Source organism: Phascolarctos cinereus, unplaced genomic scaffold, assembly GCF_003287225.1.
Source record: "Phascolarctos cinereus isolate Bilbo 61053 unplaced genomic scaffold, phaCin_HiC Scaffold_726;HRSCAF=1367, whole genome shotgun sequence".
In the NCBI taxonomy this organism is placed as follows: Eukaryota; Metazoa; Chordata; class Mammalia; order Diprotodontia; family Phascolarctidae; genus Phascolarctos; species Phascolarctos cinereus.
In genome coordinates this window covers 321,352,376-321,366,455 of record NW_027556098.1, presented here as the reverse complement: position 1 = coordinate 321,366,455, position 14,080 = coordinate 321,352,376, and the positions used below count along the sequence as shown (strand labels likewise).

At 42.9% G+C, this 14,080-nt stretch overlaps 1 protein-coding gene across 1 annotated transcript in view; it reads left to right on the top strand.

The window, feature by feature from the left end:
• Window positions 1-14,080, top strand: part of TENM4 (teneurin transmembrane protein 4) — a 640,191-nt gene that overhangs the window by 519,012 nt on the left and 107,099 nt on the right. Inside the window, 2 exon segments of the mRNA XM_078156941.1 lie at window positions 5,009-5,128; window positions 13,089-13,350. Coding sequence (XP_078013067.1) covers window positions 5,009-5,128; window positions 13,089-13,350 — 382 coding nt within the window.

The window sequence follows — 14,080 nt, the reverse complement described above, 5'->3', positions numbered from 1 at the left end:
TTGTATTTTTTATTTATTTATTCTATTTATTCAATTACATTTTAATCTGGTTTGGGTCACACTTGGGAGTGTCATAACTACGTATGGACAGCGGGCTACAACTCTGCTATACAGTATAAGTACAAAAGTACAACTTAAGTATGTAAAGAAGACAAGATGATGAGACCCTTGTGTTATACTAATGGACGCTGACCTCGTTGATCTGCCATTTTGTTACCGTGAGACCTATTTCTTAGGCTGAGGGAGACAGGAGGTCCCCCGTAAGTTAAATGGTTTCTAATCAAGCTAAATAAAAGAAAACCAAGGAATACAGTTCTGGTGCCTTCTCTAAAACATCACTCCCACTTCTCTTTTTTCCCTATGATGGTTAAATGTTGAGATGCAATTGCTCCTATTTCTGAAAAGCTCTATTGAGACCAAAAAAAAAGGGATGGTTGTGTTTTGCTTTGAGGCTTGGCCATATGCCTGTGTTGGCTAGAGGCCTTCTATTGCCCACAGGGGAATGGGTGGAAGTCAACTTAATCTTCCTTCTGAATGCACAGTTACTTCATAGGAGACTGATCTAAAATTTCCTCTTCTCCAGTCTGCTTTCATGGAGGTTACACGAGACCAATCCAGGCCTGATGTAGAGTTCTATCAATTATAGAAAAATCCCTAAGGAAAAGTAAAGAGGAAAGACAGACTTGTGTGTGTATAGCCAGGAAGGGGAGGGGCAGAGACAAACCAAAAAAGTGGAAGCTGCCCCTAGAGATGAGATTATTGTAGTTCCTCGAACTAAGGGGTTAGACCGTTAAAGGAAATCTGGAAGATAACAGGGAGCAGGGAGAAGAGATCTGTCCATGATTCACTGAGGGAAAATAGAATAGAGTTCAGAGCCAGAGGGCTTTAGTTCAAGGCCCTTTGGCCAGATCGCTTCTCCTTCCTGGGCCAGGGTTTCCTCCGCTATAAAATGAAAGCGTTGGACTAAACCATTTCTAAGGTCTTTTCTAGTTTTAAATCTTGGATCCCATGATCGCAGCTCCCATCTCACCTCTCAACCTTAATACCTGGTTGGCCTTGGGGAAGAGGCTTGCCATCTCTGAGACTTAGTTTCCCCATATGTAAAATGAAGAAGTTGGGGATTTCTGTGTACTCTCCCTAGTTCTGAACCCTGTGAACTGCTTCAGACGAGGTAGTTCGAACAATGAGCGATTCCATTTTCCTTAATGACAGGAAACATATTTCAGTGCCGTTGAAGGGCGATTGATGGCATCAGTCTCCCCCATTAACAGGAGAGATAATTTCACATAAATAGATCGGGAGACCTCCCAGGCGGGATGAGGAACCTGCCATACCACTTAGCTCACTTGCCGTGTAATTGCATTGAGACCAAGGTCTTTGGGAAGGAAATGGCTGATGAAATTAGCATTAGTCAGATTCCTGGGGGGGCTTGATGCATTGTGGGTAGTCGATCTTGCCTCTAGAAAGGACAAGTTGACACTGGAGAGGCCAGCTGCTTACAAGTCTGGTGTTAATTGTTTTTCCCCCTAAACAGGGACAGGTTTATCACCCAGGGAAGTAAAGATTTGAGGATCTAATCATGCAGGGCCTGAGACTCAGGCCTTTTTAACAGACTTCAAATTTATGCATGCTGTCCAGGCCTCTTTATTACTATTCTTTGGAAAATATATGCCTTGGGGGAGCCAGTTTTCCTCATAGGGTGTAAATAAAGCAATTGTTACAGTCCCTGGGAGGGCATGAGGGGAGATGGCAGGTAGACTTGGCTAAGAGCTACTTGACACTGAAGAAAGACAGATTTATTTGAAATGTATAAGTCAATAAAAGAAACAGAGGCCCAGTGCTCAGCTGCGTCTAGGAACACAGGAAGGCAGGAGTGCAGATTTGTCTTTTGGAACATTGACAAGCTGGAACTTTTCCAAGGCGGGGCGACCAGGATGGTGAGAGGACCAGAGACCACGCAACCTGTACCACTCTTGTCTAGCTCTTGTCATAGGGAAGATGTTCTTAACACTGAGTCAAGATCTGCCCTTTTGCAATTTCCACTCACTGCTTCCTTTGGAAGACAAGGAGAAGAAGCCCAATCCCAATCCATATAACAGTCCTCCACATTCTTGAAGAGAGCAATCATTCCCCCCTGAGTGAACAGCCCTAGTTCCTTCATTCTCCATATGGTATAATCTTCAGTCTTCTCACCATCCTGGTCACCCTCTTCTGGACATGATCCAGCTTACCAATTCCCTTCCAGAAATGTGAAACTCAGAACTAAATCTCTCTGGGCTTCACATTCTTCATCTGTGAAAAATGAGGGGATTAAACTTCTAAGACCATTTCCCCTCTAAGACTTTATGATTCTTTCTTGGATCCCAGAGTTGACCCTTTCAAAAGTGGGCATCCTCTCCTGTTACTTCCAAAGCTGGAAACAAAGAACCTACCATCTTTCTCTGGGCCGTTTGGGTTTTGTTTTTTTTTTTTTTTTGGATGCAAGTTGCCAAGTCAAGAGTAACTCTATCTTCTAAATTCATCATGTGACTCAGTTTCCTCATCTGTATACTGGGGATAATTCTACTTGTACTGTTTATCTCTTAGTGTTCCTGTGAGTCATGCACTGTTTAAACCATAAAGCACCACAGAAATGTGAGTTATTATTATTAATATCTGGTTTTCACAGTAATGTCTAGCATCTCCAGAAAATTAAACTCTGCAGGAGATATTTGCAAACAAACACCTCTTAATAGTTGTTCTCCTGAGGGGGATCTTGCTACAAGATATTATGAGTAGAAGAAGATTATGACTCATCCTTCTGTAATCCCATGAGGCCTCAGAAAAAAGTGAAGAAACCAGACTTGCTCACAGGAAAATAGGCCATGGGTTGTTCTACAATGATAATGATGTAACCTCTAAGATGAGAGTCTCATTAGAGAGATGTCATGGTATAATAGATCTGGATACAGGTTCTGCTCTGTGTGAGTTGGGGCTAGTTATAATAGTAATAATAATGATACTACTACTACTAATAATAATAATAGCTAACATTTATATAGCCCTTACTATGTGCCAGAAACTGTGCTAAGCACTGTACAATTATCATCTTATTTGATCCTCACAGCAACCCTGGGAGGTAGGTGTTGTTATTATCCCCATTTTACTTCTCTGGGCCTCAGTTTCCTTTTCTGCCAAATGAAGACGTTGAACTAGATGTCTTCTGAGGTCCCTTTCAGCTGTAAATCAGTTATCCTTTGAAAGAGAATAGATATTGGTTCTTTCACAATACCTCTCATCTCTGTCTCAGCCTCTCTATTCCTACAGCCAACACCATAGTACAGGCTCTCGTTACTGCCTGCCAGTACAATAGTATCTTTTTAAAAAATTATTGATGATTTCTGTTTCTTACATCACTATGGTATCCCATGGAGTCCTTCCTCTCCCTGTCTTCAAGAGTCATCCCATATGATAAATAGGATTTTCCAGAGAGACTGAAAAAAGTCAGCACAACTGATTAAGACATTGCGAAAGGCCAAAACTGTGTAGCTCTCCCGCCTCCCCAAAGCGGTAGGTCAAGGGTGTCTTCTTGTGTGTCTTCATTAGTGTCCCACTTGACATCTATAATTTTGTTATAGTTATTCTTAATGTTTTTGGTGTGTTTATGTTGTTCTTTCCACTTACATTGTTGGAGTTATTGCATGTAATGTTTTCTTGGTTCTGCTTACTTCTCTCCACATCAGTTCACAAAGATCTGTTCATGCTTCTCTGTATTCATCACACACATAATTTCTTTATAGCACAGTAATATCCCATTATGTTCATGGATGACAGTTTGTTTAGCTGTTCCCCAATTGATGGGCATCCAGTTTATTTCTAGTTCTTAGCTTTCTCAAAAAGGGCTAGTATAAATATTTTGGAGTAGGTGAGGACTTTTTTCTTGTCAATGGCTTCTTTGTCAAAGCACGGTAAGGGCATCTCTGGTTCAAAGTGTATGAATAGTTTAGTGACTTTATGTAATTCACAAATAGTCTCTTAGTAGGCCTTTCCTTCTCTACTGTCTTTCTGATCACCGTCACCCCTCTCCCATCCCAATCCATCCTCCATACCACTGATGAATAATTCTTCTTACACAAAGATCTTGTCATGTCACGTTTCTGCTGAAAAATTCTTAGTGGTTCTGTCTTGCCTCCTATAGGTGTGCTAGTAAATATTTAACAACCAGCTCTTAGGGTAAGGAATGAGAGGGGGAAAGTATACAGGACACACTTTTAAGTTTAATCTGCATTGTTAACATTTTCCCTCACTTTCTTAAGTCTAGACCATCCACAAAACAATAAATTGAGCCCTGATTTGTAACGTTTACTGATTTCCAAAGTGTAAACGATCACATTAAAAATTTAACAATTGGCTCCAGCAGTCCTTGCCCCTAAGTGATATTAGTTTCCTCTGCCTAGAATTTAAGGCCCAGATCCCTACCCTCAAAGCCTTGTAGCATATTCCTTCCCTCTTTGGCTCTACATTAGCCAAAGTACTCTCAAACTCTCTGCCCCATAGAATACACATTGTATTTTCACATCCCAACACTTTTGCCTATATTGTTCCCCTATGCCTAAAGTGCCGTCCCTCATCCCCTTCATGTGTTGATTTTCTTCCTAGTATGTAAAGCATAACTAAAATACAGCCTCACCCAGGATCTCTTTGCTGATTGCCCACTAATTAGTAATGACCTTAAAGATCCCACAACATATTTTTTAACCTCTCTCATATATTTAGGATGTATTATTGGGTATTATAGTTTTCTTGGTTCTTTATCTCCCCTACTGAACTTCGGGCTCTGTAAGAGCAGAAATTGTGCCTTAACTAAATTTGGTCTCTCCCCTAATGCAGATTGAATTGCCCTGCAAACAATAGGGGTTTAATAAATATGTGTAGATGCTATGAATGTCCGATCTGTACAATTGGAATGGATCATTTTTTTCTTAAACAGCATTATTTTTCTCCCTCCAACCTCCTTCTACCCTTTCAGGCATGCCTGCGTCATTCGAGGCCAAGTGATGACATCCGATGGAACTCCACTGGTTGGTGTGAACATCAGTTTTGTCAACAACCCTCTCTTTGGGTATACCATCAGCAGACAAGATGGCAGGTAAGGGTTTCTTTGTAGCCATCAGGGTGTGAAGGCCTGTTTTCAGTGACCTTCTGGCCTTACTCTGACTGTTTTGCTGCTAATGGAACATGATATAAATGGGACCAAATTCCTGAATTGGTTTTTAAGTAGGAACAGTCAGGACTAGTTCATTCCTTCATTCATTCAACAGCTGTAGATTAAGTGCTTGCTAAGCGGTGTGTGTTGTGCTAGGTGCTGAGAGAAGTACGACAGTAATTAAGGCATGGCTCTGCCCTCATGGAGCTTATAGTCTAGCAGTATGAGAAAAGATATATACCCAGATAATCATTCAACCTGAAATGTTTATTTTGGTAGTCTTTGAGTATCTTTTGGCATCTTTGAGTATTGAGATAGTCTTTGTGTCTTATTTCATCCTGCCCTGCACGGTAATGTCCTATCTGATCTATTTATATTGAGCTTTAAGCATTACAAAATATTTTGTTCACAATGACTCCATAAGGTAGATAGGGCAAGAATTATTAGCCCCATTTTATAGATGAAGGAAATGAGGCTCAGAAAAGTTACATGTGGTTCAGTCAGTTGACAAGTATTCCTTAAGCGGTCAGGCACTGTGAATACAACAAATAAAACATTCCCTACTCCCAAAAAGCTTACATTCTAACTCGGGGATTCTTAACCTGGGGTCTATGGACCCCCAGGATGGGCCAGGGGGTACTTGGATAGATTTCAGGGGATCTCTAAACTCGGATGGGGAAAAATTATATATTGATTTTCACTAACTTCTTACTGAAATTTTACATTTCCTTCAGTTATGAATTTAAAAAAAAAGTCTCTAGGATTCACCAAGTGGCCAAAGGGATCTATGACACACAAAAAGACAAAGAGCCCTCGTTCTAACAGAAGAATCAGAATCAGAGCTGGGGGATATGAACCCAAGTCCTGACTCCAGGTCTAGCAGCTAATAAATGTTCATTGAATTGAGTTGAATGATGCATGCATCGTGGTAGAAGGTTACAAAGGTCTCTCAGATCAGATGAGAGAGAGGAAGAAGAAGGAATCTAAGGAAGGCTCCGGAGGGGATGACATTTGTGCAGACCTTGAAGGACGGGAAGAACATCAGTAAAGTCAAAATGGAAGGACAGTCCTGTGGTGGCTATCAGTTGTACCTTAAACTCTGACCACCTCATGCATAATATCAGTCACAACAGTGCCTGGGCAAAAGGGTGGGCGAGCTGGCACGAACACAAAAGCCCTCAAGCCAACATGTTTTGAAATGACTTTGCAGAGATGGCACGTCATTGTCATCCACCTCATTATGTGAGAGAGCCAGCCTAGCTATCACTGTAGATGCTCTTACATCAGAAATTGCATAGACTGAAGCTATCACAAGAATTGGCCTGGCTAGTACGTTAACTGATGGGCCAGGGCCTGGCCCTGGCATTGATCAGGCCATGTTTTACTCAGTAGTTGATTTAATTAGCAATTTATCATCATAGAATTTAGGGAGTTGAGAGACACTTCAGACACCATATGATTATGTCACTCTCCTTCTCAAAAATGTCCAGTGGTACCCCCTTTACCTCTAGGATAAAAATCCAAGGACATTAAAAAAAAAACCCTTTCCTACTCTGGCTCACACCTACTTTCCAGTCTTTTTTTCAGATTACTCCCCTTCCCACATCCCACATGTGTACGACTTAAACTTTCCTGCCCTAGTTGTTTTCCAAACTTGGCATGTCATCTCTCATCTCCCTGCCTTTGCCCAGGCTGTGACTCATGCCTGGACTGCACAGCTTGTTCACCTCTGTCTTTTAGAATCCCTGGATTATAATCTTGATCCTTTTTTAAATGTGCCAAAGTATCATTAGGGAAAAGTAAAGACTTCTTAAAATTAACAAAGCACTTTTACAACTGAAGGCTGATGATTATTGCTACTACTTATAACTTACATTTCTAAAGGGCATCAAGATATGCTTTACTCAGAGCAGCTAGGTAGCACAGTGGATAGAACACCAGCCTTGAACTCTGGAGGACCTGAGTTCAAATTCAGCCTCAGATATTTACTAGCTTTGTGACCCTGCGTAAGTCACCTGACCCTAATTGCCTCAAAAAAAAAAAAGGCATACTTTACTCACAATTTGCTCACAAGAACCCTGTCAGGTAGATAGTACAAGTATTGTCATCCCCTATTTTACAGATGAGGAAACTGAGACCAAGGAAGTGACTTCCCCAAGGTTGCACAGCTCATTAGGGCAGATAGCTCAGGTCTGATTCTTACTCTGTGTCGCCTTTCCACACAAGTGATAAGCGATACTTGCTGGGAGAGGGATGGAGACTCTAATATTTGTCCTGTCAGTAATGATGGGTTTTCTGTTTTAATAAACTAAGGTGAGAGAAGGTCCATCTGGCTAAATCGTGTATCCAGAAACTTTCTTCTCACCCTCCTGTTAGAGATAATGTTGCAGCCTGATTGATTTTTAACACCTGTTTAATCGACTACCAGGCTTCAGTTTGTCCTGGCCAGGGTGATAATGAAGTGGGGAATTGGCTGTTAAGAACCAAGTTTTTGTTAAGAGAAAAAAAGCACCTCATTCAGGAACCTTCCAAGAGGAAATGGGAGACAGTGAAAATTTGGTTAACAAGCATTCCTTTGGGACCAATGAATCCTCCCATTTAACAGATAAACTTTCCAGCCCAGACAGCAAGTGACATCCTTCTGAAGCCAATATGGACAATGTTTCCCTATGTTCACGTCCCATCGATCCAGCTTTAAAAGTTGTACTAGGGCTCAATGACGGTCCATGCACAGAGGGACAAGGCATCCGGGAGGTCTTAGAGCAAGGCCATTATATGTGATCCCCCAGTTCCTGAAGGCTGTTTCTATGATTCTAGATAAGGGTGTTGCAGGAACATCTTGTCTAATCCTCCCCAGGTAAGGAATCCTATCTACAAATTCTTCTAAAAGCCATCCTCTAACCCTAGTTGGATAATTTCCAGTGATGGGGAACTCATTACCTTATAATATTTCCCAGTTCATTTTTTACTTAGCTCTCAGGGATACGGTGCTATTCCTTATATCAAGCTGCATTCTGCTTCCTAATCATTACTGCACTACAAGGCCAAAGAGAGCAAATCATATCCCTCTACAATAGCAGGTCTTAACCTACTGGAAGAGAGCTATGCCCAAACCTTCCCAGGTCCTTCAACCAACCCTTGTATGACGTCCTTTACAGTCATCTCACATCCTGAACGTCTTCTTTTAAATGTACTGTAGCTTATTCATGTCCCTTCTTAAATATGGTAATCTGAAAAGGGCATGATGGGGTGGCCAGGGACTGACAAGAGAGACACTGTCGTCTCCCTCTGAGCCATAATCAGGGTGGGGTTACCCCCTGTTACGCTATGGATTTGGTTTGTTTGTTTGTTTAGAGAATGTTGACGTCAACATATTCCTTTGAGAAAGAGAAACACATACTGAGCTAGCAAGGATGAGTCATTAAAATAGGAATTTTTCAGATGATATTTCCTCCCCTTTTCCCTTCAGTCTTCCCAGCATCTGTACACCCAGTGAACTCTTACCCAGCCCAACTGCACCCTGCTCCCTCCTCACAGTGGCCCGGAATCCCAGAGTTTTTCTTTCCTGGGACAAGGTGTATTGCTGGGCCCCACCCACCATAAGACGCTGCTCACTTATATATAGTACTTTAAAGTTTATGAAACTCTTTACAAATATTACCTGATTTTGTCCTCACATCAACCTGGGAGTTAGGTGCCCATTTTACAGGTGATATTATTTTCCCCAATATCTGAGGCAGGTTTTAAATTCAGGTCTTCCCAACTCCAACTCCAGCATTCTATCCACCATGCCACCTAGCTGGCCTAGGTATACCTACATATAGACAGCCAACCAGTGAAATTTTTATTTAGGGAGCAGCTAGGGTGATGCAGTAGATAGAGCCCTGACCCTGGGGTCAGGAGATCCTGAGTTCAAATCCGGCCTCAGACACTTGACACTTACTAGCTGTGTGATCCCTGGGCAAGTCATTTAACCCCAATTGCCTCACCAAAAAGCAAAAAAAAAATATTTAGTGTACCTACTAGGCACCAGGGCTACACACACAAATAAGGAAATTATGCCTACTCACAAGGAACTTAATAAAAGAGTCTGAAAATCCTTCACTTTTGTGTTTGGGTATATTACTTCTCTGTGCCTCAGTTTCCTCTTCTATAAAAAGAGAAAGTTGGATTCAAAGATCTCTAATGTTTCTTCTTCTGACCCTAAATAAATGATCCTAGGATTCTATAAATACAGAGTATCGCAGTATTAAAAGAAAGAGCATTGAATTTGGGGTCAGAGCCCCAATGCTGGAATCTGAGCTTTGCCGTTTCCCCAAGGGATTTCCCTAGCCCTCAGTTTTCCCGTCTCTAAGATGAGTGGAATCAGATGAAGTGATCTTGGAAACCCCTTCCAGCTCTGGATCTGTCCCAAATATAAGACTCAAGTCCAGGGCAGGTATTGACGTCCCCGTTCTGTTGACACAGCGGCACCTCCACTAAAGTTGTAGAGGAGAGTCGGTGGGAGAGCTGGGAATGGCATTCAAAGCATCTTTCCTCCCCTCCTCCCGCCTTCCCTGTCCTGCTCCCTGGCCATGAATGGCATTCTTTGAAGGCAGGCAGGCTCCATCAAGGCAACACCTGACACTTAGGAGTGGCAGCCTCTCCTGCTACAATGCCACCACTTCTGGGGGTTCTCTGCTCCCCAAGCCTGACATGAGATCGATACCTCTCCATCTGTCTTACATTTGATGCCCGTACCCAAAGCCAGATTTCTCCCCATAGGTTAATGAGCCTGGCCCCCACTCATGAGAGCCGAGCTCTTCCTGCAGGTCTCTGTGCTTGCCCTGTGGAAGGGAAGGTGTTTCTAAGAATAAACCCAGAAGGCTTCTCTCTCACCAAGAGCCTGTAGGATGGGATTCTCCCCCACACACACACACACAATTTGCTCCATCTTTTGTCGTGCACAGCCTCATGTGAAGGGAGCGTTCTCCCTGTCTGGTTGTAGCGCTGGCCAAATGCTAATTAACTGTTAAAAATGTCCTCGTCAACACACAAAGGCTGTTCAGCCTGCTGAGAGGCAGCAGCAGGTTCTCAGAATCTTTTTTAAAGGAGTAGGTCTGGGAAGCCAAAGCCCTACCTGGTATTTCAAATCAGGTATCTTCCCCGGAGTCCTAGTCCAGTGGATTTTTGGTAAGGAGGGAGTTCGGCTTTCTGGACATTAGTCAGCAATTTTATTGTGCAAGTGTGTGCCCAAGATAGTAAATAACAAAATTACTCTGCAAAAGAAAGAGGCAGCCTGAGGATGAGGAAGCTGGAAGCCATCAGGGTAAGAGTAGCCTTGCAGGAGCTGGTCAAGTACTTGTCACAAAGAGTACAGGCAATCTTTTTTTCAGGTACAGTATAGCCTCATTGACCTTTGAGGTCTAAGCATAGCGCTCTGCACATAGTAGGTGCTCAATAACTGTATGTTGTTTGCTGTTCCTCCTGACTCTTGAGTGGCTCTGAGTCTGAGACCTGGGTTGGAATCCCACCTGTGTCACTGACTCACTATGTGACCTGTGGACGAGTCACAGCAGTGCCCTGGGCCTCAATTTTCTCATTCGTAAAAAGGAAATAAAGGTATTTGGGCTGTGTACTTTATGAGGTTCCTATGGATGCTCAAATGATATAATGTGATCATTAGCAAAAGCCTTTTGTTACAGTAAAGTACTATTCCACCAGGTGATGGGAACAGGGTTCTGTAAAGAAAATTTCAGGGGCAGCTAGGTGGCACAGTGGATAGAGCACCAGCCCTGGAGTCAGGAGAACCTGAGTTCAAATTTGGCCTCAAACACATAATACTTACTAGCTGTGTGACTCTGGGCAAGTCACTTAACCTCAATTGCCTCACACACAAAAAAAAAATTTCAGAAAGAGGTCAGAAGATCTAGTGCTAGGAGGGACCTTAGAAATCATGTCATCCAACCCTCTCATTCTACAGATGAGGAAACTGAGTCACAGAATAGTGAAGCAACTTGTCTAAAGTCACTCACACAGGTAGTAAGTAATGGAGGCAGAATTTGAACCCAGGTTCTCAGACTCTGGATCTAGGGTTCTATCTACTATACCATGAAGGCTCCAGATAGATTTTTTTTTTTTACTCTTTAAGAGAAAAGCATGGATAGGAATTATTCTTTGGTATGGGAAACTCCCAGGTGAAGGAGCTCTCTCTACCCATGCAGGTCAGCCCCTCCTCTGCACTTAAAAGCTTCAGAGAATTACCTGGGGACATTGGGAGGTTAAATGCCCAGCTCACATGACTAGTACATTATGTCAGAGATGGGACTTGAAACCACATCTTTCTGGCTTTGAGGCCAGCTTTCTATCCACAATTAGGCACAGTTTCTCTCTCTTTAAAATAATAATATGAAATTAGGTACAAGTCTGATTCATGTGCACCTTTTTTTTTTTCACTATGAGATTTAGGCCCAATTTTCTCAATCCTACACACATACACATGCTTTTCCCCAGAGTACTACCTTAGGCACTGCCCCAAGCTAGCATTTAGAGAATCTATCAATGCATGTAAGACCCCAGAGTTTCATGGTGTAAGGGATTTAGGAGATGTCACGTCAGACATGTGTCAGAGAGGTAGAATCATAAACCTGGCACTATCATTATGGGGGAGGAGGGAGTGAGAGAGAGAGTGAGAGAGAGAGAATTATCTTAAGGGAACCCTAAAGGGCCATAGAAATGAGAACTGTTACTCCTCATGTTCATCTGTCTGGTTTCCCAAAGGCAGTGTTTTGTACTGGCATAAATAGTAGTAGAAAAAATCTCTTGATTTTCCAGTGAAATGGGTAGCAAGTACTCTTAAGATAAACCATGCCAACCATACCAGTGTCGAATGGGTTCTTCACCAGAAAACTGGCTACCAGGCATTTCAAGTTGCCAATGATAGTAAAGCATGAAAATGAACAAAGTCTTGAGGAGTCCGGGTTTTGTCTTAGTGAAAAGGGTCTATAGTGATGGAATCATATATTAAAGTCATATTCAATGGACCCTTAGAAGCACATGGTGAACAAAGGACTTCGCATACCAGTTAAGCCCATCTGCTAAACCCCAATCCTGCTGGCCCATGTCAGGAGGGACATTGGCCAACTGGAGAGCAACCAGTATGGTGAGGGTGTCGCCATCAGGGTATTACTGGGGGAGCTGGGGATGGTTAGCCTGGAGAGGAGAAGACTTAGGGAAGGGCGTGATTGTTACCTGAGGGTCTGTCGTGGGAAGAGGAATCAGGCTTTCTCAGCTTGGCCCTGGAAGGCACAACATCAGGTATCCATATGGCAGAATAAGGAATTCCAAGAAAAACTCCCTAACACTGAGTACTTCCCAAAAGGGCTTTGCTCTGGGTCTTGGGGCAAAGGCTAGGTGATCCCTTGTTGAGGATTTGTTAAGGAAATTCCTGCTCTAGCATGGACTGAACTAAGTAACCCCCCAAGGACCCTTCCAACACTGGCATCCTGCGATTCTGGTTTGATCAACTTAGTGGATGGATTTCAGTCAAGCACCTTGGGCGGCCTTCTCTTTGAGAAGCCCAGCATGCAGGTGCCAACCTTACGAAATACTCTGTTGAGACGGGGGTGCCAAGGAGGGAAGCAGACATTCACCAACACATTGACATTTCATAACCCGTTTCTTATGTCTCAGAGTCACCTAGGGGCTTCAGGGTTTACCCTCCAAAATGATGGCAGTTACGTCACAGATACTTAATAAGAACAGGAAACGTTGTCTGGCTTGGCATGACTTTGGCTCTAGTGGAAGGAGTGTTCAGCTTGGAGGCAGGAGGACTGGATTTGCTCCTCAGTTGAAGTAAAACTGTAATATAGGATTTTTCCCCCTATTAGTATTTGATCTGTAGCTCTCCCTTTTTTGTTTCCAGCTTTGATCTGGTGACAAATGGCGGGATCTCCATCATCCTGAGATTTGAGCGAGCGCCGTTCATTACTCAGGAACACACACTCTGGCTCCCGTGGGACCGCTTCTTTGTCATGGAGACCATCGTCATGCGGCATGAAGAGAATGAGATCCCGAGCTGTGACCTCAGCAACTTTGCCCGCCCCAACCCTATCGTCTCTCCTTCCCCTCTGACAGCCTTTGCAAGTTCATGTGCAGAGAAAGGCCCTATTGTTCCTGAAATCCAGGTACGAAGCCAGGGTGTATGAAGTAGGGAAAGGGTGTTGGGGCCAGAGATTCAAAGCAATTCAATTCAGCAAATGTTTATTAAATGTTTGTGGTACTGCACTAGATACTGAGGTTACATTTAAAAAAAAGATTAAAAAGAAAGTGCATGACCTCAAACAGTTCATTGTGGCAATGATGAGTAGCAATGATGTCTACTCAGAAAATGCAAAGTAAAGGGTGATGAGAACAAAGGGAAGAACTTCTGAGTTAAGACTCTAAAGTAATGAGAAGGTAGAGAACATTTTCAGTAGGGAACACAAGCAAGGCAGTAGTTCCAGAGATGAGCCCTGAAGGAAGGTAAGTATTCTGAAGGACAGAAATGAGGAAGAGTGAAACTAAAGAATTGGGGAAATGCAAGAGGTGAAAGATGGCATTTCAACATCAGAGAACAGTTAATTGTAATCTAGATTGGCTAGCATGTGGAATATGTGAAGGGAAGTCATATGAAATTAGGCTGGAAAGGTTGGGGAAAGATTGTGGTGAGCCTTGGGTGCTAACTAAGGAGAGTGTATTTTAATCCTAAAAACAATAGGGAGCCATTGAAAGGTTTTGAAGAGGGGAGTGGAGGTGCTCAGGGCTGTGTTGAAGGAGGGAAGGAAGAAAGGAAGGGAAAGAGAGAAAGTAAATTTCAGTGACTACAGTGTGCCAAGTACTAGGGATATGAATGCGAGCAAGAAGAAAAACAGTGCC